Source organism: Plectropomus leopardus, chromosome 5 (assembly GCF_026936395.1).
Source record: "Plectropomus leopardus strain MGB_pleo_1.0 chromosome 5, ASM2693639v1, whole genome shotgun sequence".
NCBI lineage: Eukaryota > Metazoa > Chordata > Actinopteri > Perciformes > Serranidae > Plectropomus > Plectropomus leopardus.
Window position 1 is genome coordinate 36392903 of NC_142180.1, and position 25563 is coordinate 36418465.

The 25563-nt window shown below is 40.1% G+C and overlaps 2 protein-coding genes across 2 annotated transcripts; one reads left to right on the forward strand and one right to left on the reverse strand.

The window, feature by feature from the left end:
- LOC121938383 (uncharacterized) lies at window positions 1-24015 on the reverse strand. The gene is made up of 9 exons (XM_088078136.1): window positions 23875-24015; window positions 22801-23057; window positions 22027-22130; window positions 20770-20862; window positions 20553-20611; window positions 9827-9933; window positions 4202-4278; window positions 1631-3427; window positions 1-1548 (listed from the first exon to the last, which is right to left on the reverse strand). Exons 8-9 carry the CDS (start codon window positions 1809-1811, stop codon window positions 1331-1333), a joined length of 399 nt encoding a protein of 132 aa, XP_087934262.1. The 5' UTR covers window positions 1812-3427; window positions 4202-4278; window positions 9827-9933; window positions 20553-20611; window positions 20770-20862; window positions 22027-22130; window positions 22801-23057; window positions 23875-24015; the 3' UTR covers window positions 1-1330.
- Window positions 12766-24887, forward strand: dipk1ab (divergent protein kinase domain 1Ab). Its single transcript, XM_042484176.2, has 5 exons — window positions 12766-13015; window positions 22012-22146; window positions 22729-22836; window positions 22922-23098; window positions 23851-24887. The coding sequence occupies exons 1-5, from the start codon at window positions 12962-12964 to the stop codon at window positions 24661-24663; spliced, it is 1287 nt and encodes a 428-aa protein (XP_042340110.1). The 5' UTR covers window positions 12766-12961; the 3' UTR covers window positions 24664-24887.
- Window positions 24888-25563: the final 676 nt, after the last annotated feature.

Here is a 25563-nt window from a genome sequence, read left to right on the forward strand (position 1 = left end):
TTAAAGCTCAAATCTCAGGTGGATTTATTCATGAAGTTCTGACAACAAATTATCAAACTGTTCATTTAAAAGATAAATCAGTGTATGTCAGTGCTGCAAATATATGAACCCGCTAAAACCTGGTTCAACAACCGTTTTCTTGTGCTGCATTAAAACACATTTGACAAGCAATTAAACATTTTGAAACCAGAGAAAATTGGTTTGATTCCTGTCAAAAACATTGTTAAAGAGCATTTCACTTTTAGTCACTTTTCCCATGGCATTTCCTTTGTTTTTACCTTTTTCTTGTGAAGATTTTTTTGATAATTTTCAGGTAATTTTCTCATAACTTCTTTTCTAATTTCTTCCTAATTTTAGGGTCACTTCTTCTTAAGTTGCTCATTTCCTAATTTCCTTTTTTTTTTCAAAGAAATCAAGCAACTTGCTCTAGTTTCAAAGGGTTCATCACATGCATCTTCTCTTGATATATCCACACACAAATTTAGATATAACTGTCCAAGAAATAATTCATACAACATGACAGTAATCAGTGGCTAAGAATTTATTACAATTATGATGACTAAGATAATGAATTTACAGATTTACATCACAAAAGACAACTGACATGTTATTATTTACAGGTAATAATTCATGAAATTAAACTTAGCTCGGAGTCTTAGCATCTACTAACATTTTACAGAGCTGTGCTGATCAGTGCGTCATTTCATGCTGCATTTCTGTTGGTTGGTTGGTAGACGCAGGCCGTAACAACAGTCACACAGAGAGATGGATGTCTCTCGTCAAAAACAGCCCAAATTGGCACAGTGGTTTTAGATGCATTGTGTCTTTTCAAAATAAACTTCTGTTTTCAGAAGTTTTTCTGTTATCAAAAAACAAAAGGGAAAAATATCCAAAAAACTACATTTGTAATTCTCATTATTATTAAGAAAAGTTTTTTTTGCACTTTCTTGATGTCAAGATTTGTTTTTTCATTCTGGTTGTTATTTGTTTAGTTTTCAGTGTTTGTTTTTAAGCCGCTTGCTGCCCTCTTCCCATGAATTTGAAATAAACTGAGCCCATTTTAAAGGATAAATAAGAGCAGCGTGAAAACTGTGAAGAAAAGGAAGCTACTTTAAGTGTCTGCTGGAGGCGGGGTGTGAAATACCACAAATAAAGTCTTCTCCGTTAAGTCTCTGGATGCCACACAGTGGCTTCGAGTTAAGATGCTTAAGTCTCTTTCTTCTACGTAGGCCTATGGGTGCGGTCTTTTCCGTTAATTCTGCACGTCTGTTGGCAGGATGCAGGGTGTCAGATCAGTTGGTGAATTGAAGCTTGAAAAAGGTCGAAACCTTCACCTGAGTCCCGCCGCCAGCTTCTCCATCGCAACCTTTCTCTCCTCTGCTTTCTGCTGCGAGCGGCGCAGTTTGTTTCTCAGCTCCTGGAGGTGGTCCAGCGTGCCGTCCAGCTCACCTTTCACCGTCTTCATCTGGCTCTCCAGCATCTGTGTGTGATGGAGGGAGTTTCTCCTGTATCGTCGGCTGGAGCGCACCTTCTCCTCCAGGTCCTCCACTGCAACGAGCATCCAGAAAACAACTCAGCCACAGATTTAACACACAGGAGCCTTTAAAATAAGAATATTTGTGATACTGACCCATGTTGTCCTGGTAGCCCATGCTCTCTGAACCAGACTCCGGCTTGTTGTCCATTAGGTTCTTGGTCTGCTGCAGCATCTTCTCCATTTTGGAAAGTTCGGCGGCCTTGGTGTCGCTGTCCCGGCGGACTTTCAGTAAATCCTGCTCCCTCTGAGTCAGCTCACTGTTATATTTACTCATTTTACTCAAGTCTTACTTAAGTCTAAACAGCAACAACAGCACCACAGCAACGAGCGACACGACAGCCAACAACCTCAGTGAGCATAAGACTCACACCTCCAAGCCCGATGTGCAATAATGTTCCGCTCTGAAGCGCCTCTTCCTCCTGCAGCTCATGAAACGCTGGTTTGTTTGAAAATGAAATGGACCGCTGGGGATAATTGTCTCTTTATAGTTTCTTGTAACCTCAGCACATGTCTGCTAGTCATCTGAAAACAGTCCGTTCTCCGTTCACGCCATTACAATCAGAACAGTCATAAGACCGGCCTCACAGAGCCCTGCAGCGAAACTGATCATTTTTAAATTCACTCTGCAGAAACTACATTTCTAAGAACATAGCGAGCTCGTTCCTTTGGATGGTTTAAAACCAATAAAATCATTTTTATTCACAGCTTAAGGAAGAACTTTCGAAAACATGAATAATCTGAAACCAATTAGTGCACGTTATCTCTTTCACATCTCTTTATGTTTGCAGGATGTTTGATGACCCACTGACCAGCAAATGAGACCAGTGCAGCAGTTTATGCAAGATTTCATCGTTGTCGAGTGTTTGTACAGACCCGTTTATTCACAGTTACTGCACAGCTTGTGCCTCTAACGTTTGTCTCTTTACTAAAACTAATTAGTACATCTGTGATCTCACAGAGGGCCCTTTCAAAGCGGCATTTTCCGGACGCGCAGTGAGTCTGGAGCTCTGGACGGTTTGGGGTTTTGGTGACTGGCTGTGAGCTGCAGTGGGAGCAGAGGAGCAGCAGGGGGGGCGCCACCGGCCACCCAGCTGTGTTTCGCAATTATGGTGTCAAGATTTAGTGCACAGAGAGAGAACACAGCCTGCGTATAGTGAAAAGGTTGCTTGTAATCCCATAAATGTCTTACTATGCTGAAATTTGTGCAAATACATTTAAAACAAATCTATGATTAAACTTCAGAAAAGAGCTCTTCAGATATTACATTGAGCTGGCTATTATGATTCCACAAATTTATTTTTAGAAGCTCCTACATCTTAAAAAATTAGAGACATTGTGTATTTAAAAACATTGGAAATACTTTTTTGAGCCTTTCGGTCTGTGTCAATTTTTTTAATAAAGAGAAATAAATTATAATTTAAGAGGGTTGTTCATTTTGAAACATGTAAAGTGAGAACGAATGTAAAATATAGAAGTATTTCAGTTTTGGGAGTTAAATTTTGGACTAGACTCAGTGCTGAGTTGAAACAGTACGTAGATATAGATAGAGACGGTGTATCGTTACAGTGTAGAGCTCTATGTGAAGTCTAATTTAAAGAAAGGGCAGAGATGGCTGTGTGCAGTTACGCTCAGGGACGAGTGTGTCCTCTGGAGAGCGGCAGGTTTAACGCCGCTCCGGAGGACACACTCTTCATGTTGTGTGACCTCGGTGATGCTGAGAATGAGGTTCCTTTTTTGTTTTGTTGCCCTGTTCATGGATGACATGAGAATTGTACTTTTTACTAAAATGTCATGAGTTTATGCTGACTTCCTTTGGTTGGATGATTAGAAAAAACTTGAGTTGTGCTTCAGGAAGGGAACTTTTTTTGTTGCAAATTTTCTTGCTCGATTCTGGAAAAAAGGCAGAATATCTTGTTTTTAAGACTGAGATGTAAAATATATATTTTTCTATCCTCGTAATAAATGATATGTGATGAATTATTTGACTGCTGCAATGGCGGTTTTGGTGTCTTATAAACCCATAAGGGGTTGGGCACAATGTGTGCATGACACTCAATCAATCAATCATATTGATATAGATATTGATATAGAGGACTACAGTTTAGAGTATGGTTGTTTTTTTTTGGTTGGTTTTTTAGTAATTCGGTCATTTGTTTCTTTGGTGTTGCTGTTATTCTCCTTTGGTTGGTTTAGGATGGGCAAAAATAAAGTTAGGCTTCAGCCTCTTCCTTTTTCGGTTAGTAATTGAGAAAATTTAAGTAATCTGTTTCTCATGCATGAGAAATGTAATGTGCATGTGTGCATGTTACCAAAATAAATTACTCATTCATTCATTCATGCTGCAGACTGGAAAATGTAAACTGTGGTGTCCAAAGACTGTCTTTTCTTTAGGTCCCTCTCTGCACACACACACACACACACACACACACACACACACACACACACACACACACACACACACAAACACAAACACAAACACACACACACACACACACACACACACACACACACACACACACCCCTCTCTGGTACAAAGCAGAGCTAAACAGAAGCTACTGACTGCAGTGATTGGATATACGTGATTTGTGATAAAATACACAAACGCCACGCTCTTAGTTCTGGACTTCCTGTGTTATTATTTTTGCCTGCATGAAGGTCACTCACCTCCCGGGCTTCTTTGGCTTCTTTTGTCGCTCCTGCAGCGTGACCCTCTCGGTCTACGCCTCCCTCCTCCAGGCTGCCTGCACGCAGAGACACAAACATCATTTTAAAAACATAACATGAATCTTATGAAACTTTGGATGTCACATCTGAGGAGAATCAGGAAGAACCACGTGTCTCTGCTCTCATCAGTCGATCTCGCTTTCTTCACACACACCAACTGAGCCTCTGTTCTTATGTGGCTCTATTACAAAACAGTCAGATATTATAAGATCATCCCTTAGCCTCAGTCACATGTTTCCATATTTCAACACATAAGCAGTGCCATTTTTAAACAGAGAAGGAGAAACATTTATAAAACGATATGAGATCTTTTTCCTTCGGGCTGATCCAGTTTTAGGCACGAACCATAAAAGGCTGCTGTGTCAGACATTTCATGCACTTCTCTACAATGACTCTCTTGTTTGCAGAAATCTCTGTTCGTACACATGACAAAAGAGTGCATGTAGCATTTATCACATTTGACCCTTCTCTTCAGTATCCAGAGGCCTGACCATCACACTATTACCGCCGCCGCCGCCGCCGCCGCTGCAGTGTGTCCTGCTACCAGACAAGGCGAGGTCCAAAATCACAGCTATTCAAACATCAAACAAGTTACATAAATCCTAAACAGAAGATTAACCTCAGACTTGTTGTTGTCCCTAAAGATTAGAGAACTACAAACGAAAAATTTAGTTCAAGGGTAGATGACATCTTGTAATTTCTAACTCGGCTCCGACAAAAAGTCTAAAACACACTGTGAAAACTAAATGTTTACATTCAGACTGTTAAAAAAAGTTCAGTTGAAACCCATTCAAACTGCAGTTTTTGATCCCAAAACCATCAAAGTATAAAAACTATAATATTATAATATTTCTGGGTGTCATTCTGGACTTTTGACTTAAGATTTTGAATATTTTCTACCTGATGACGTCTCTTTTACCAAATTTGGCATATGGAGAAAATACATGCTATTTCCACTTGGTGCACTGTCACAATCAATGTAGCTGCTGATCGCTGACGCATCCCAGGCTGTGATCATAATAATTAAAAAATAAATCAACTTTGCATGTAGTATTTTGAAAATAATTCATTTTTTTGTGTTCGTTTGTTTTTCATCTAAAACATAGTGGCGTCATGACAAAAACCTGGCATTTAAAGCATTTAAATTCTGATAATCAATGAATATTTGATATTAATTATTCAGACTGATGTTTATATATACTGACATTATGCATCCTGCATTTTTTGTTCTTTAAGTTTAATTTCATCTTTACCATAATATTGTCTTGCTTATGTTTGGCGTTCTGTTCTTCTGTTGCCTCAGAGTATCCAATTTTCTTTTTGTTTTTTTTTTTGCTTTAGCTTTGCTCGTCGAAACACTTTAAAGTCTGTTTCAAAGGTGCTGTATAAATAAAGCTTTTACAGATCTGCTTCAGTTCTGGTGTCCTGAATCCATCACATTAGAGGGAGGAAAGTGGGACATAAAAGGGTCACTCTAAATAATATTTCGCCGTCTCATCCCACAGACTCATCATGAAAACATTAGTCATCACATTTACATAAAACACACTCGAAGCGAAGCTCACCATCTGTTATGCAGAACAGCATATTTTCAGAAAAGCTGCTCCCTAAACAAATTTGTCTTTCCATATGTGGTGTGTAAAATATTTGGAGGAAACTGTCGACTTTTAAATAATCAAATCTACGTGGAGAGCATAGGAAGCAAACACAGGCAGGAAAACACAGCACGAAACCACAAACTGACAGAGAGAAAGACACACACAGAAAACTAATCACAGAAAAAAGACACCGCTGGACAAGGACACAGGGAGGGACACACAGGGACTGGCTGACAGTGAAGACAACGAGGACGTGGTGGGTTAACACAGAGCAAACAAGACTGATAAAAGACAGGAGTGCAGGGACAACCGCGAGACAAAGAAGGACAAACGAGACTGACAGAGCAGCAGTGTGTGAAAAAAGGCCAGAAAAAGACAAAGCTGGAAAACGAGACGAGTCATGATACATGAGGAGAGTGGCCTTCAGAATAAAACAGGAAACAAGCTTCAGAATAAAACAGGAAACAAGCTATAATAAGCAGACACCCGAATAATTCACAGAATATAAGAGCAGAGTTTCGTGTGTGTGTGTGTGCTAGTGTGTGTGTGTGTGTGTGTGTGTGTGTGTGTGTGTGTGTGTGTGCGTGCATGTGTGCGTGTGTGTGTGTCAGACAACCCAGCCAGCAATTTTTCTGTTATAAAAACGTTCTGTGAATGATACAATGAAATGTGTTTGCGATGTTTTCGGAATGTTCTTCTTAAAGTTCGGGTAACACTCAATAAACGCCATAAAAACGTTAAAAAATGTTTGGTTTGTGTGTGTGTGTGTGTGTGTGTGTGTGTGTGTGTGTGTATGTGTCTATAACATGTTCTGAATGTTGCTTTGAAAATGTTCTTTCTTTGTTCTCAGAACATTTTAAGATCTGTCACCTCTCAACGTCACCAAAACATCCTCAGATTGTTGCAGTTAAACGTTATGTCTAAGTCAGCATTTAACCTTAAAGGAACATTATTTGAAATTATAAATATCCTTAAAATGTTCTTTGAACATAAACTAACATAACAAACCCATAACAAACCAATGTTGTGGGAACGTTCCCTGCCCGCTGGGTTACTAATTTTTATGCAGTTTGTGGGAAATTTCTCATTAACTTGCTCGTTATCTTTCCTCCCATGTTTTTTAAAGAGATAGTATTCATTTTCTCGGGTTTCATTAAAAGTGTGTGAAAGAAAGCTGACGTCGATCCAGGTGTTAAAGGGTTAAAGGTTGTAAAAGAGGCTTTTCCTCAAGTGTAATTTTTAAGTTTGTTTATGTTTGGAAAAAAACAATAATTTCCAAAATTCTGACCACTTTCTTTTTTATTAGCATGTACTTGTAATGGTAATAAGTACGTTTAATATCATAAAAATTCTTTTGATACTTGATATTTTACTTTATTTTCTACAAAAGTCATTTTCTGGTAAGAAATCTGTACTCAAGTGTGGCCTTCAGGTGCTTCATCGAGCACTGACTGTAATACAGGAGTGTCACCATGAGGGGGGAGGCTAACCTCAGATATTTATAACGACTCAAAGCAGATTTAATGAAACAATATTTCACTTTTTTTAATATCTTTTTTCAAAATTGCACACCTGCTCCAGGATCGTCCTCGTGATCTCTGTTAATGATGATCACTGCGCAGGTGCAAAATGTTCCAGATCAGACATGTCCAACTGGTGGGCTAAGAGACAGATGTGTCCCGTCGTTGGTTACCATGGTTACTTAATAAGTTGTGATGGATGTTAATGGGATGACGAGGTAATGAGCAGGTGTGGGCCGCAATGCTAAACACAGATTATTGTGGTTAATGAAAGGTAAACCGGATTTAGACAGAGACATCTCTGCAGACGTCTCTGTGTTCATTCATCTGAGGCTGTTTGTGAAGACGGTTTTCATGATGTTAGACACAAGAAACGACAAAACAACAAATTCTCTCCTATTTTTGCTCATATCAAGGATTTGTCTTTCTCATCTTTGCTTTTCTCGTAGGTAAGAGAAAATTTTACGAGTGGTAATATGGTAAAACAATTTGATTTCATAGTCCACAAATTGTTGTCCAGCACAAGGAAAAATAAACTTTATATTTAAGGAATGTTTAAAAAAATGTAGTAATATCTTTGAATTAAATTTAAATAATATTTTAGACTGATTACAATGATTGTAATACTTTAATTCAGTGCTAAAGAGATACTACAATACTTGGTACATTGATCCCAATTACTGTAATTTCAGTTACTGTGCTGAATGTAACTAAGTACCTTTACTTAAGTATTTACTTTTACTTACTTTTACATTACTTGAGTATTATAATCTCATGCCACTTTCTACTTCTACTCCACTACACCTGAGAGGGAAATAATTTACTTTTCACTTCACTGCAGTAACTTCTTTAAAAAAATAGGATTTTTGCACACAATTCTACAATTTCATTTAGCAGACGCTTTTATCCAAAGCGACGTACAACACAAGCCAGAATTTAGACTTAAGGAAAAAAACCCTTAGTAAGTGCAAAAAGTGCTTCAGGTGTGATTGGTCACAGGTATTGCCGTCTAGTGGCAGAAGAAGTGCCGCACAGCCTGCCCCTCTTTTTTTTTTTTTGAAACCAAAGTAATAACCAGTAGCGATCTCAGCATCTGAGATTCAACAATCTCAGTATCATTACTTACGATGACAGTCAACATCACACAACTTTGTCAGTGCTAGATAATCATTAAGTGCTGGGTTTTGGACCATCTGACTTAATTTACCCCAAAGGGCAAAGCGGAGAAGTCAGGTTAAGTGCCGTGGTGTTCTCGGAACAAGAGTTTTCAATTGTCTCTTAAAAGTAGAAAGGGACTCAGCAGTACGCACAGAGTTTGGAAGTTTGTTCCACCATTTGGGAACAACAGAAGAGAAGAACACACAAACCCAAATATATTAAAATATACAAGTACAGTTTTATCGTGTAAGTTGTTTTACATGCAAACAAAACATTTCATGGTACCAGCTTCTCATATAAAGTGTATGTATGATGATTTGCTGCTTTTCTTTTAATTATTTGGATTATTTTGACTTTTTAAATGCGTTTAAACCTTTTTCCGTGTGTACTTTTACTTTTAATATTTGAAATCACATTTACTTCAGTTTCACTACTGCAGACGACATTTTTGTTGTCTTGTCTCTTGTTCGTGAGTCTTTGCACACGGCACCAAACCTGCCCTTATATGGTGTTTAGGGGGCGTTACCTGTGCTCACAGGTGACTCGTGATCAGTGGGATTCAGCACTGAACACACCGGTTCAGAGCAGATTTGGATGGTTAAGAAGATTTGCTGCATCCGGAGTTGACTTCTCTTCTATGGTTTAAAATTAAAAGAAAATAAAAGAGAAATTTGAGAGAATGTTGCTGTTTGACGCCCAGTGTGCATAATAATCTCTCCCGGTCTAAATCAGGCACCAAAGAGGACGACATCTGAAGCCCGTCTGTCTCAGTGTTTCTCTGCCAGCTTCTCTGAGCGCTCCAGTGGTGCCGCCGCCTTCGTCTCTGCAACAGCAAGGTTGCTGTTTGTTTGTTCTCGTATGGAAATAGAATTTTTTTATCTGCCCACTCAAAGTGCCTCAAGGTAATCGGCATTACATAATCGCAGGAAATACCTTATCTGCATCCAGTTTGTGTCCTCTAGGCTCCTGTAACTCTCCTCCAAACTCTCAGCTCCTCTGCCAGCAAATCCAATATCGCAGCCATTGATGCCAGCTTTGTTCCTGTCTTTTCTAAATGTTCTCTCTGTGCAGAATCACAGCGCAGCCGTGCCCGCTCTGTTGAATTTCTTTAGTCCTGTGCAATCAAATCTGTCTTTTCTAACTGTGAGGACAAATTGCATTTGTGTTTTCACACTTGCTAGTGCTTTTCTTTTTTTTCTTGAAATGCAATCACAGAAAGTTCGACTGTTGTCTGCTGTGACGGATGATAATGCACACGCTAATGTGCTGTATAACTGAGTGCCCATTACCTTTTGTTGGTGCAGCCACAGGAGACGCAGTCTTACAGTCTCGCATCTCTTCATTTGTAAGATGCCAGCCGGAGATCTCACATCCACAGCTCGATAAGTATGGAGGCCTTTTAAAAAATGAAGGAAGAAGAATTTTTAGAAATCTGCAGGTAGATTTAGTCAGAAATTATTGACAAATATTAAGATATTTATGTTTTTCATATAAATTCATTATTTTTATTTATGCTATTGTTTATTTGATTAACACCAGTATGAAAATACAAGATTTAAATATGCCAGAGTAAAAGATAAATAAGAATGGTTTCAATGTATCTTGGATGAAACTGGGAAAGCATAATTACAACCTCTGCAATAAAACTCATTTAAACTTGATGTATGTTAAGTAAAAAAAAAAAAAAAAGAAATGACCTGGAAAAAGTGCTTAAAAATAATAATGATTCTGTAACATAATTTTAAATAAAATAAAATAAAATTTAGAAATCTTGCATTTTTCAAGGCAAATTTGTGTTAAGTTGCTCATAGCCCCTTTTTCCAATTTTTTAAAAATCAGTCACACAGCACAAGAAAAGTGATGTCGTTCCAGGTTTCAAAGGGTTAATGAATTCATTAAAGGAGTTAGAGCAAACCCATAAACCCTGTATACATAAAACAAGCAACATATATGTGTCGCCTATATTTCATATTAATGTGATCATTAATATGCAAATCTCTAAGCACATATAGAGGAGGACGCTCTGCACATGTCCTCTCTGCACCTGTCCCCTCTGTACATGTCCTCTCTGCACCTGTCCTCTCTGCACCTGTCCCCTCTCCACCTGTCCCCTCTGCACATGTCCTCTCTGCACCTGTACCCTCTCCACCTGTCCCCTCTCCACCTGTCCTCTCTGCACCTGTCCCCTCTGCACATGTCCTCTCTGCACCTGTACCCTCTCCACCTGTCCCCTCTCCACCTGTCCTCTCTGCACCTGTCCCCTCTGCACCTGTCCCCTCTCCACCTGTCCCCTCTCCACCTGTATCCTCTCCACCTGTCCCCTCTGCACATGTCCTCTCTGCACCTGTACCCTCTCCACCTGTCCTCTCTGCACCTGTCCCCTCTGCACCTGTCCCCTCTGCTCCTGTCCCCTCTCCACCTGTCCCCTCTGCACCTGTTCCCTCTCCACCTGTCCTCTCTGCACCTGTCCCCTCTGCACCTGTCCCTTCTGCTCCTGTCCCTTCTGCTCCTGTCCCTTCTGCACGTGTCCCCTCTGCACCCTCACTGTTAAGTTTCAATGACAGAAGAAAACATGCATTTAAAGGATGTAGGCTGAACTCTATAAATTATAGTAAATAATATATTATAACTTTAAATAAAAATGAGTCATTGTCCATTGTCCTCCTGTGCATTGAAGCTGACAGCATCTTATTCTCCGTTCTCCTCCTGCTCCCCTCTGAACTGAGACACGTGTCCTCAAAGAACGCCTCAAAGACCCATCTCATCTCGCAAAGCAGTGTTTGTTTTTGTGTCAGTTTTTAAAACACGTCAGGTTTTTCCTGAGGACAGTTTTCCTGAGTTATAAAGTAGGGATGCACGATAATTATCGGTCCGATAATGGGACTAATGACGTCGTACCGATAATGTGTTGCCATGGTTTCACTCCTCCAGTCCTACACACACTACATTATGCTGCGTGTCAAACTGCTGCTGCTCCATCAGTCCACAACATGTCATCAGTCAGCAGCAGGGTTTAACCCATTGTTTCTTTTTCTTTTTAACTCTTTCCCCGCCATTGACCAGATTTTCCGTCGGTCGGTGTTTTCACTGTAGTGTAGGGGACACTGTTACGGATTTTATGCAATACAATAACATTTCCACATCCAAAAACAAACGAACAAGACGATCTAAGATCCCAGGGTGACGGGAGGAGAGGACCACTAACATGCCGACTTTGTCACTTTTTAGCAGCTTTCGGGCCCTCTCAGCGGCGCTGTTTTAAAAAAACGCAACAGGAGAAACATTTAGTGACTTATTTAGATCATCAGTGAACAAGGAGGAAGTATTCTGTCCAGGGTGAACCTTGGCAGAGGAGATATAGGAGGTCGCAGAGAGCGCCACACGCTGGAGGGGCAAAGTCGGGGATGAGTTACTGATGCTGACTGATCCGCTCTGCTATCATTGTCCAACGGTATCTCCGAATGGCCGCACCGCTCTCAGTCTCTGCCTATGTCTCCGCTGGTGTCCACTCAGCTCTCATTCTCCGCTGGTGTCTCCAAATGTCCCCTCCGCTCTCAGTCTCTGCCCGTGTCTTCGCCGGTGTCTCCAAATGTCCGCTCCACTCGCATTCTCCACCGGTGTCTCTGCTGGTGTCTCCGAATGTCCGCTCCACTCGCATTCTCCACCGGTGTCTCTGCTGGTGTCTCCGAATGTCCACTCCGCTCTCATTCTCCGCCGGTGCCTTAGTCAATTAAATTCTTAACAACTGATCAATCGCTTAATTAACTGTTATCATCTCTAGTCAAAACAAAGCCAAACTGTCTGCGACCTACTCAAAACCAAGCAAAACTATCTTCCCCTTTTTAAGGTTGTTTGTTCTGTTTTGTATCTTTTGCTGATTGAAGTCTTTTTACTGCATGCCCTATTTTATTTTTCTTTGTTGTTTTTTCAGAAGAACCATGCAACAGCTTAGCTAAGAGACTGCAGATGGAAAATGATCCTATTGGCTTATTTGCTTTATGCCTTGTGTATTTATTAGTTTTTACTGTCCCTTCTTAAATAAACTCAACTAAACCTAACCTAACTCTATCTCTTTTTTTTTTTTTTTTTGAGAAACCCTGTAGTGTGCATGTATTATACATGAACCACTGACGGTTACAAACTGTCACCGTCCTCCTCTCTAATTGGTCGAAACGCCCCACAAGTGATCCCGTCCAGCGTGAGTCTGACTTCGCTGCAGTCGACGGGCGCAGCTCAGTCTGCCGCCCCGCCGCGTCCAGACGCGCATCCCCGCCGCTGCCGCCGCCGCTGCTGCCGCCGATCAGTCATGTTTTACATCTGGAGCATTTCCAGGGTTTCAGTCCGAGAGGCGTTTCCTGACACCGTGTGAAGTGTGCGCAGAATTTCTCCCTCCAACAGCTTTTGTGAGATGTTCTTCATCTGCCATGGCGAGAGGTCTGTTTCCATGGGGGCTCTTCAGAAAGCCTCTGTACATCCAGGTAAGATGCTGGGAAATCCCTCTGCGCGCTGCTGCCCAACTGAGAATCACACCGGCTCTGTGCATGCTGATCTGGAGATGTTACCGGCAGATAAAAGCGACGACGCCACTGATTTTTATATTTATTATTATTATTACAGCTTTGTTCTACTTTATCATATGACCTTCATGTTGCACGTGCAGTGGCGGCTATTTGCAGGCTGTGCTTTTTTAGGCTGTTGTTTTTTTTGCAGACTGAATCATAAAGTCACTTGATGCTCGACGGCTCGACGGGAATCAACCGTCCTCCTGATCCCCGTTGCTGTAGCAACCACGTCCATGATAGGCTACATCTGTAGCTGGTACAGTCATGCATTCAAAAGAGGCTGCAAAACTTTATTATCACCCCAAATTACATAAGTCATTTACTGTTTCTATACAGTCAAATTAAGTAATGTGGAACACTTGTTGGTTTATGCCTCAGTAGACTTTTTAAAAAAAATGTTTCTATAGATCATTTTAGGACTTATTAACATTTTTAATTGGAATGAAATTAGATTTTTTTAGAAGCTACACAACCCCAAACAAACCATGCCTCCCTCAGGCAGCAGGCTGTGGTAATGTGGGACAGCTTGTTTGGTAAAGTGGGACAGTCATGCTTAGAAAACAGACTTTTTTGCTACTAAGTGAATGTCACACCTTTAACTCTAAAGTTAGAGCTACCATGTGTTTATAATTCGTCCATTGCATATATTTTTAAATTTATTTTTGGGTAAATTAATTTCTATCAACCCCTTAAAACCTGTGTTGATTATCTTGATTTCTTAAAAAAACAAAAAATAAAACATGGGGAGTAGGAAATAAGGGACCTAATGAGAATAAATAACCTAAAATTTAGCAGAAATTTGCAAAAGGTTACAAGAAAATTAGCACAAAAAAATGAGAGTTTAAGAAAAAAAACAAGGAAATCACCTTTAAAAAAGTGCTAAAAAATCACCAAAATATGATGTAACATATTTTAAATATATATTTCTATAATGTGTACATGTCCCACATTACCTGAACTCACCAGAACATGAAACGCTTCATTATTCTGTTGAATTAAACATGATTTCATGTCATGCAGGTAAATATTTAATCACAGACCTGCATCTGACGTGCTGCTGCCCTGGTTATCCTAATCTTGGAAGATGTTGAGGAACATTATGTAACAGTCTGATGTGAGTGAAATTAGGTGAAGTCCACGGTGGCTTTCCTCATAAATAAAATTAAACTCTGCCGGGGAAGCCCCTCAAGGACACCTCGAGGTCTCAGGGACCCACATTTACGATTCCACTGTTAGATCATTAATAGAAAGTCGACGTGAACACATTCCCCGTGAAGTGAAAAAGAGCCTCCCTGCACCATCCCACGACTGTGACTAAGTATTCAGGGAATTTATTCATCTTTGAGACATTCGGCCATTTGCTGTTTTTGCCGTGCGCTTCCTTCCCGTGTCCTTGCATGTCAGAGACAAAACCTGTCAAGTGCAGCGAACGGAGGGAGAAACAGGCAGTCTCCAGGGACAGCCACCAGCACCGCTCAGTTTTCTAGGCCACCTCAGCCTTCCAGTGACAACTTAAGAAGTGTCATTCAACGATCCTCGGAGAGAAGCTATTTCCGCCGAAATACAAAACCTGACAAGTCCTGTTTCAGATGGAAATTTTAGGTCCTGTGCAGATTCTGGTTTTCAGTCACGTAGGAGATGTTGCAAAAACAAACAAACATGTTTGATGGAGCAAAACTTTCCTGCTTATTTAGCTTCACAGGTGATAAAAAAGATCATTTTGTCTCTTCCAGCTTTCATACTGCTGAGTTCAAACACACAGTTTACAGGTAACGTGTGTAAAAGCTTGTAGTGCTAATTTAATCAAATTTAGTGTCCATCAGTAAAGATGATGCTGTACAGCGACTTAAGAGCTCGGATATCGCTGAAGATGTTCATTTCTGAGTGCAATTCAACATTTTAACAAATTACCAATCCATGTGAAGGGATTTTTTAAATTTATATTCAAAGGTTCCTAGTTGTAATTTTTCTCACAGATTTTCTGTATTTATGTTACAGACTATTACTATTTTTTTTTTTGGTAATCTCCCTGTATTTTACATTTAACAAAACATATTTAATGGTAGGATTAAGGTGTGCAGGATTTTAGAGGATATTGGCAGAAATCGAATATAGTATCCTAAAGTCTTTATTGTTTCCTAAAATCCTGGAAATGTAGCATAAACCTGAGAAATGTCCTAAAACCCTAGAACTGTCCAAGAAACCCCAAAAATGTCTCATATCCTAAAGATGACCCAAAATCCTAGGAATGCCTTAGAATCCGAGAAACATCCTAAAGTCCTGGAAACGTCCTAAAATCTAAGAAACATCCTAAAATCCTAGAAACGTCCTAAAATCCTAGAAACGTCCTAAAATCCTATGAATGCAATAAAATGCTCTAAAATCCTAGAATTTCACTAAAATCTGAGAAATGTCCCAAAATCCTAGAAATGTCCTGAAATCCAATAAAAGTCCTAAAACCCTAGATATGTCTTTAGCATATTAATTAATACAACAACAAAAAAGTGGTAAGCCTCTTCATCACTCATTACCGACACACGTTCACATTACCGACACACGTTCACATTATCGACACGTTCACATTATCGACACGTTCACATTACCGACACGTTCACATTATCGACACGTTCACATTACCGACACGTTCACATTATCGACACACGTTCACATTACTGACACACGTTCACATTACCGACACACGTTCACATTACCGACACGTTCACATTACCGACACGTTCACATTACCAACACGTTCACATTATCGACACACGTTCACATTACCGACACGTTCACATTACCGACACGTTCACATTACCAACACGTTCACATTACCGACACGTTCACATTACCAACACGTTCACATTACCGACACGTTCACATTACCGACACACGTTCACATTACCGACACACGTTCACATTATCGACACACGTTCACATTACCGACACACGTTCATATTACCGACACGTGGACATTACACCTGTTGGTTCAGATGTGGGAGGGGCTCTCACTGACAGGAAGCTGCAGTACCTGCGAACACGTGTCTGCTGTTTTTAGCGTGAACGCGATGCTCCTGATGTTGGACTCACAGCGTCGAGAGAACAGCTGATGAAGTTCACACGTTAATGTCGCAGGATTGAGTCAGCTCGGAAATGCGTGCTTTGAGTGTGTGTTGGGGGGTGGAGGTTGTGGTGGGGGGTTGCCTGCTGTCTGGACTGTGATGAGTCAGATCTTTGTAGTGTGTGTGTGTGTGTGTGTGTGTGTGTGTGTGTGTGTGTGTGTGTGTGTGTGTGTGTGTGTGTGTGTGTGTGTGTGTGTGTGTGTGTGTGTGTGTGTGTGTGTGTGTGTGTGCAGACAGAGTCTCTGAAGTGAAGCGGCGTGTTGGACGGATGCTGGTGCATAAAACTCTGAGGTGATGAACAAACTGAGCAGCAGCTTTGAGGCCACTTGAGCCAAATAAAAGGAGGCCAGGGGCCAGTGGCAGTAGTCACAGACATGTTTCTAGGATTTTAGGACATTTTAAGGATTTTATGACGTTTGCAGGATTTAAGGACATCTCTAGGATTAAGGACAATTCTGAGATTTTAGGACATTTGTCCGATTTCAAGGCTTTCCGGGATTTAAAGACATGAGGGGCTTAGCTGAAAGTAAGGTTTTACGACATTTCTGGGATTTTATGACACTTGCATGATTTAGGACATTTCTAGAATTTTTGGAAGTTTCTGGGATTTTAGGACTTTTCTTGGATTTTAGGGACTTTTGTCAGATTTAGGACATTTCTAGGATTTTTGGATGTTTGTTGGATTTGATGATTATGTCGTGGATTTAAGGACAATTCTTTGATTTTTATGACATTTCCAGGATTTTAGAACATTTTTAGAATTTCAGGACATTTTTATGATTTTAAGGACATTTCTTAGACTTTAGCATTTGTAGGACTGTGGGATGTTTTTAGGATTTCCAGATATTTCTAGGATTTTGGGACATAAGGGGCTTATCTTGGACTTCTGTCGGGTGTTATTTTGTTGTTTTGTTTTTGAACAAGCTCTATATTGACGCTGTTTTATGCACCTTATGTATACCAAAAGTACACAAATAATTCACAGTATGGGTCACTTAATTTTTCCTGTAAATTAGAAAACATTTTTGGCGCCAGATTTGGCCCGATGGCCATAAGTTGAGTATCACTGCTGTGTTATATTTGTCAGATATCAGGCGCCTCTTGATGAACACATCCTGTTTGCGCTCTTTTGTTTCTGTGTTTTCATGTCTTTCTCGGCTCGGAGCAGCAGCCCATTAACCGGCAGCCTCTGAGAGACCGCTTTATAATCATACATAATGGATGAATGGTGAGCAGGCTGCAAAAACCAAGTGTCAGAGCAGAAATGTGCCGCTCTTGATCAGCTTTAATCTCCTCTATGCTGCCTCAGTGGCTCAAAATCAGGTAGAACCGTCCAGTATTCGCTCTTTGTGTCATTTCACCGAACGTTCAGGGTTAAAACAGTTTGAACACACAGGCGCTCTAACAGGGCCGTGGGCGGGTGCAGAGGAAGCAGCTCAACCAGATCAAGGCAGAGCGTTTCTTTCCGCCCACCTCAGCACATGGCCGCAGCTCCCAGTCCGTCTCTAATTAATAGCTGTCACAGCAGCCACAATCGATATCACCTCATTAGCCGTGTTTGTGTAACTCTCTCCCTTCACAAAGGGTCAATACATAATCCCAGAGACAGAAACGCATCGGCCAGAGCAGAAACGAAAGCCACAATTTTATCGATTCAGGAACCATACATTTGTCTCCCCGTAGAGTGTTATTTCCATAATGCTTCTGCTGTTGATGCATTTCACCTACGGGAAAATCGATAGGAGGTACGGGCAGCGCTTACTTGTGTGGTCAGTGCCGGTACGTTTGCTGCGGGCCGGCTCGCTCAGATTTGTAAGTAAACCAATCGATGAATAAAGCAGCAGAAATCATATTTAAATAGCACGAGTTAAAGAGCTTGTCATTGATGATTGGAGCGTTCATGGGTTCAGTTTGGTGTTTGTAAGATGATTTGTATGAACATTATAGAAGCGGCTGTCATTGGAAATCGTTTTATTGGCAGCAGAGTCAGCAGTCGGAGAGTGATTTAAAGGTACAGCATGTGCGATTTAGGGACATCTAGTGGTGAGTCTGCAGAACTGAAACCTGACGGTGATACTCAACTTGATTTGGTTTGGGGCCACTTTTGCAAAGTTACAGGAGGCCCCTACATATCTGGGGGATTTTAAGAGATTTCCAAGATTTCAGGACATTCCTAGAATTTAAGGACATTTCTCTGATTTTAGGAGAGTTCCAGGATTATTAGGATATTTCCAGGATTTTAGGACATTTCTCAGATTTTAGGACGTGTCTCGGATTTTGGTCATTTCTCAGATTTTAAGAAGTTTCTAGGATTTTAGGGCGTTTCACAATTTTAGGATGTTTGTAGGGTGTGAGGACATTTGTAGGATTTTGTGAAATTTCTCCAATTTTAGGATGTTTCTATCGTTTTTAGGACATTTTTTGAATCTAAGGATTTTTCTAGGATATTAGGACATTTCTCTGATTTTAGGACATTTCTAGGATTTTATGGAATTTCTAGGATTTTAGGACATTAGGGGCTTAGCTAGGACCACTTAGCTATTTAGGTTTAAAGCCACAATATTATCAGAATACGCCTTCAAATTCAGTCCTGTGTAACTACAGAGTGTAAACTCAGCAGGTTATTAAACTCTTAAATTAGTTAAAAAAAAAAACCACACACACACACAACCTTGGTGTCCTCAGCGGGAGCTACTGTCCTGCTGGTGATGGCAGAAAAATACTGATGCATTTTCTCCTCAGAACAAGAGGAAATATAGATGAACATGAGATTAAAGGCCACTGCATGGAGAGAAATGAGATTACAGAGTGACACATAGTCCATCTGAGAGCTGATTTCGGCATTATCTGGGGTGTCAAAAGCAGGAAATGGATGCAAAATCCATTTAGAGACAGATACAAATATGATCTCTGTCGATACTGAAAACAAACCCCTCACATCTTGTGCTTCCAAGTTTGCTTTTTTTTTTAAATTAGGTAGGGTGTTTGGGAAAAGAGCGGAGTGACCGACGAGCAGTTTTCTGTTAAACTGTAAAGTTGGGTCAGAGCGATCCTGGAGGAAGACGGAGCACAGAGTGTGACAGAGAGACAAAGGGGGAGGAGGGGGGAGATAAAGAGACTCGTGGCAATAAATAAAATTGGAGCTGAAAGGGGGCAGAGGGTGGAGGCAGGGCGAGTCCATCACTGTCGAGCACCGAGTGCAACGACCATTAATATCAGGACTGCTAAAAACTCATTATTTTTTCACTAATGTACTGCAGCTGGAACAATGCCATTATTGATCCGGGCAGACCGTGTTTATCAGCTGGGGTATTAGAAAGAAAATCAAAAAACAAGGTAATGAGCCTGGCGCGAAATGCTCCGCGGCCGCCGTGCCAGATCACAAACAGCATTTACTGTTAATTACCGAGCACCTCTTTAGAGGCAATTTCATTAATGATGATACAACTCAGCGTGTCGCTCATTTGTATTCTGCTAACTGGCCAAATGACGTAAACATTCATTCAGAGATTGCTTTAATGACTTTTAGACTGTCGAGTCTCATGTTTATTTTAAATGTTATCGTACGGTCGACAGACTGAGCGCGAACAGTGTCCACTGTCATTATTGACAAATAAAGACGCGAGACAGAGAAAGTGTGACTCTTTCCATGTAGTTTGTCTCATTTAGATAAAACTTCACCTTCAGCTAATACTTCAGTTTTGTCTCTCAGGGGACTCGAATCACACGACTCGACTTACGTTTTACTTTGTTACTTTGTTATCCTTTCATTTTCCTTTTATCCACTATTGAGAGTAATTTATGTATGTGTGTATTTATTTATTTATTATGAATATTTATTTCTTTTTATCTTTTTATCTTCAGGTCTCATCTGCCTCTGGTGTTTCCTCAGTTCACAGTTTTAATGAGTTCCCTTATTTTAGTTCTTCACTTAAATACAAAGTCTCGCTTTTCTACCCGTCTGTGTGTGTGTGTGTGTGTTTTAATGCGCTATATAAATTCAGTCTGATTAATAGATTGATTGAAATAAATGCTATTGCTGCTGCATGTTCTCAGCTGATGATTAATATCCAACCTTTGCCATAATATCCATATTAGTGTGGTGATTTTATCTTAAAAACATTTCTGACACCATATTTGGGGTTTTGTTATTTCCCAGTACTGCACCGTGCAAGTCCTCAGAATAGGACAGCACAAAAAAAAAACTCTGTATCGCTGAACAAACAAGTACTATTAAACTCAAAAGCATGAATTACCCTGTAGCAGCACATTTTCTTGAATTTAATCACACTTTTTACCCTAAAATAAATTTGGATTGAGGAGGTTACACTTACCACAAAAGGAGGAAATCTGGATGTTTTCAGAGGGATTCGCCGTCTGTCAGCTCATGGACCTCAGTGAGAAAAAACAAACATTTTTAACAGAAATCTGGTTTATTTATGTGTATAATTGTGGTTTGTAATATTTTGATTAGCTGCAGCTCTGCTCACTGTTTTTTATGTTTTTTGAGTGTTTTAATGTGTTGAAGGCCTCCTGATAGTTTCTGCTCACCTTCATGCTGAATCACCACCAGGTGTGACGGGGGCGTGGCCTGTACTGCAGATCAGGTGCTCCTGTTTGGCTATAACTGTTAATGCTGAAGACCTGAGAGCCAAAAAGTTGTGTGAATCAAAGAGAAATGCATGTGGAGTCAGACTGTGCAACACTTGCTTCTCACTTCAAAGTGCCCAGACTTAACACTGCGTCTAAGAATATTCAGGTTCACACAAAGGTCGGTGCGATGCATGAAAAATGTTCACGGTAAGGTCACGCTGTGTGATCTCCACATGAAAGAAGAGACTGATGAACAACAGAGCGTGACTCTCATCCTCTCATTAATCTCCATTATGATATATGCCATTTTATCAGGCTGGCCTCAGATCGCCCGAGACAGTTTAATGCACTGAAGCATCCTCGCTGACTGCAGATCATCTAATGACTAAGAATCAGCTCTGAAGTACCGCTGAAACATTATATATGAGCTCATCGCACTGAAACTTCAACAGCTTTTGTGACATTTTCAAGCTTTTATTTTCTAAAAAGTGATTGCTCACCATATTTTATTGGCATTTAACATCATACAAACACAGTGAATCACAGTATTATCATCTGAGAAACTACAACACGCTCCTACATAAAAAACAATTAAAGGTGCACATAACGAAGTTTAATGTGACAAAAACTGTAGGTGAGGCAAAAAGTAAAATTAATTAAATTTAAAAATCTAATCAACAACTTGAAAAAAAAAATTTTTAAATAATTTTTAAAAAATTATTTAAAAAATAATAAATTATTATTATTATTATATATATCATATTATTATTATATATCATTATATTTTTATTATTATTGTAAAATCAAAAAGTTTACTCAAGTTTACTCAAAAGTTTACCCAGTAAAACTGCAATATCAATTCTGGCATTCCTTTATACATATGTCAAAAAAGGCTGCATAAAATCTGTAATTATGATAATTATAAAATACACACTCTTGCAGAAAAGTGAATTGTCTCCAAAGTCAGATGGTGAGTAAAGTCGGAAATCTAAAGCTTAAAGATTGGAGGAAATTTTTCCTTCCGTTTAAGCAGTAAAGTCTCATTAAACAGATGCAAAGGTTATCATACATATAAACACTGCAGGAGCAGCAGAAGCTTCTGCTGGTGCTTCTGAGAAGCTTTTAAAGATTGCATGCCTGAGACTATTTAGTTTTGGACTAAAAAGCGATAAAAATCTTTGTATATTTTGCTTCCAACAGGCCAAATTTTCCTACCTGCACATGAAGTACCTGTTCTTCTCGTGGCTGGCGGTGTTTGTGGGGAGCTGGATCGTGTACGTAGAGTACTCGTCCTACACGGAGCTGTGTCGAGGGCACGACTGCAAAAATTCGATAGTGAGTATTTTATTTCACATATATGCATCAAGGCAGAAAACATACCTCCATGTTTCTTTCAACAATTTTGGCTTTTTTTTTTATTAAGAATTTGTGTTGGTTTTTTTTAAAGAAAACATTTTGGCAATTTTGGGGGTTTTTTTAAATAATTTTGGTGATTTTTAAAGAAGATGTTTGGATTTTTTTTTTTTTTTAAAGGAGGCCTTTTTTAAACTTAAAAAACGCCTCTTTTTTTTAAAGAAAACATTTTGCCATTTATTTTTTCTGTAAAAATTTGGCGTGATTTGCATGTTTTTCTGAAAAAAATGTTGGCCTTTTTTCTTTTCAATTTTTGCCGATTTTTACAGAATACATTTTTGCAATTATTATTATTTTTTTAAATTTTGTTCCGATTTAAACTGATTTTGCAACACATGCAAAGCCCCAATTTGACATAACACACCATCCAAACCACAGAAATATATATATAATATAATATTTCTTTTAAAATCACCAATAAAGACATAAGGTTTTTCACGAACCCTGTGCATGATCTTTCTCCAGTTTCCTTCAGTTTATTCATGTTTCCTTTGTATTTTTCAGTGTGACAAATACAGAAAGGGGGTGATCGACGGCTCGGCCTGCAGCAGCCTGTGTGAGAAAGACACACTTTACCTGGGGAAGTGCTTCAGCGCCAAACCCAACAGCCAGGTGAGTGCTGGTTCAGTCCAGCTCTGCTCTCCAGGCTGCTTGTTGTTCATCCAGCTGCACCTCAGGCCTGCGCTGCTGCTTTCAGGTGTACTCTGGGAGCTGGGGAGACCTGGAGGGAGTCATTAAGTGCCAGATGGAGGAGGCTCCTCATTACGATTTGGGAAGTGAGATGGAGCCCAGGAAGGAGGCCGCGGCCTTCAACAAGCCCACAAAGGGAACGTCTGTGGAGAAGTTCAGAGAGATGATCGTCAGCCACCTAAAGGTCAGAAAACCCTCAAACCTCTGCAGCTCCGCGGGGAGGTTTGAGGGTTAACTTTGTTTGACTTCTCTGGAAATGTTGGCGGAAAACGCAGTGAGCAACTTGGCACGAAATGTTCTGCATATCGCAAGCAGATTACGAGATGTAGAAAAATATTTTTTTTAAAAGTTAGGGAAGAAATTTCAAGAAAACTATTATCATCGTAATCGTATATTTAAAATTATGTCACATAATTAATATTTTGAAGCTGTTTTTGGAAGTAATTTCTTTGTTTGACAGATAGATAGATAGATATACTTTATTGATCTCAAAACTGAGAAATTGTTTATTTATTTTAGGGTTTTTTAATCTAATTTTTAGGCAGTTTCTAGTTTTTTTCAGTTTTTATTTATTCAACATAAAGAAAACATAAAACATTCACCACGGAGATGTTCACAATTAATTCAATAAATTCACAGACTAATCATATCTTTCCGTGTCCATCGTCAACATAACTAAGTAAAATAAAATAATAAAATTTCAGAGGTAATTTTCTTAATTTCTTTTGTTTTTAAGTTTCTTATTTTCAGGTAATCTTCTTGTAACTTTATACTAATTTCGTACGAACTGTCGTGTCATGTCTTGTTAAGTTGCTTGTTGCCTTTTTTCCACGTTTTTCCAAGAAATCAAACCAAAAAGGTTTCAAAGGGTTAAACTCCAAGTTAACTTAAACTGAACACAGAGTCTGACTTAAAGGCTTTGGTTTTTCTTTGCAGGCTAAAGTCGGGGATCAGGCTAACCTCGCGGACCTGGCGACGCAGGTGTTGTCTATAACGGACGCCAACAAGGACGGCCACATCTCGCTGCCGGAGGCGCGCTCCACGTGGGCTCTGCTGCAGCTCAACGAGTTCCTGCTGGCGCTGGTCCTGCAGGACCGAGAGCACACGCCCCGGCTGCTGGGCTTCTGCGGGGACCTGTACGTGATGGAGAAGGTGCCGTACTCGCCGCTGTACGGGATCAGCCTCCCCTGGATCATCGAGGTGTGGATCCCTGCCGGTCTGCGCCGCAGCATGGACCAGTGGTTCACCCCCTCCTGGCCGCACAAGGCCAAGATCTCCATCGGACTGCTCGAACTGGTCGAGGACGTTTTCCACGGCACGTTTGGCAGCTTCCTCATGTGCGACGTGAGCGCCACCAGCTTCGGCTACAACGACCGCCACGACCTGAAGGTCATGGATGCGCGGTACATCGTCCCCGAAGCCATCTTCCAAGAAAGCATCAGGCAGCAGCGCTGCGACGTGGACGAGGACTGTCTCTACGGCGCAGACTGCCTCACTTCCTGCGACCTCACCAAGCACCGCTGCACCACAGAGGTCACCAGGCCGAACCTCGCCAAAGCCTGCGAGGCGCTCAAGGACTATACTCTGAGAGGAGCGCCGTCCGACGTGAGGGAGGAGCTGGAGAAGCAGCTGTACGCCTGCATCGCACTGAAAGGGACGACAGAGCAGATGGAGATCGAGCACTCGTTAATCCTGAACAACCTCAAGACTTTGTTGTGGAAGAAAATCTCTCACACGAAAGACTCCTAATCAAAAAATAACGAAGCACAAAGGCCGAGTTTTCAAATTCAACACCGGCCGCTCTTTTCACTGTGGAACCATAAGTATCCCCAAATATCCATGCGCACGTGTAACTGATGTTTCATCCCGAAACGGTTGTTAACGAATGTTTCTTTCATAACAAATCATATCCAGTAAATCTTCAAATAAAAGCCTCGACCCTTTTACAGAAATAAAGGCCTGTTTCAATTAGAGGCTCAGTGTCGTTACCATGCGGCTCATTTTTATCACAGATCTGCGGACGTATAAAACCTGCTGGAGTTAACGACGGTTAGCTGCTTAGATCACACACGCAAACATTCATGTTTAAACTTTTGTCGGTATGAAATGCTACACAATTTTAGCTTTGTCCGATTCTCAGTTTCTGTTGTGACACCACGAGCACCAAAGAAGACGTCTGATGAGCACAATAAACGAGACTGAACAAAGGGCTTAGAAAGAAGTCCAGCTTACTACATTTATCATTACATAATTAGTATTTAAATTATTTTACATAATTTCTAGAAGTTCTACGCATTTTTTCAGGTCATTTAAAAAAAAAATTTCTCGTGTTTTTTTTTGATGAGATTTTTTAAAATATCACAGCCTATATAATAATAATAATAATAATATCACATCAATCATTTCTCAATTTGATTTTCATAATTTTTTTTGTGTGAAGTATGAAATACTCACCCATATCACAAAACGTGTTTTTCAAAATCAGACTTTAAAATATTCATTAGTTTCTTTTCTATCAGTTCATTTTTTAAAACATCAACCCTAATCATAAATATTAATTTTCAGAATTTTAACCCTTTAAATGCCACATTTTTGTCACAATGACACTTTTTAGATTCACAAAAAAAATCTTAAAGTATATACTACATG

Coding starts and splice junctions, on each gene's coding strand:
- LOC121938383 (XM_088078136.1), bottom strand. CDS start 1,811: ATGAGTAAATATAACAGTGAGCTGACTCAGAGGGAGCAGGATTTACTG. Junction 1,549..1,630: donor GGGCTACCAGGACAACATGG/GTCAGTATCACA, acceptor TGCTCGTTGCAG/TGGAGGACCTGGAGGAGAAG.
- dipk1ab (XM_042484176.2), top strand. CDS start 12,962: ATGGCGAGAGGTCTGTTTCCATGGGGGCTCTTCAGAAAGCCTCTGTAC. Junction 22,147..22,728: donor ACGACTGCAAAAATTCGATA/GTGAGTATTTTA, acceptor TGTATTTTTCAG/TGTGACAAATACAGAAAGGG. Junction 22,837..22,921: donor GCGCCAAACCCAACAGCCAG/GTGAGTGCTGGT, acceptor TGCTGCTTTCAG/GTGTACTCTGGGAGCTGGGG.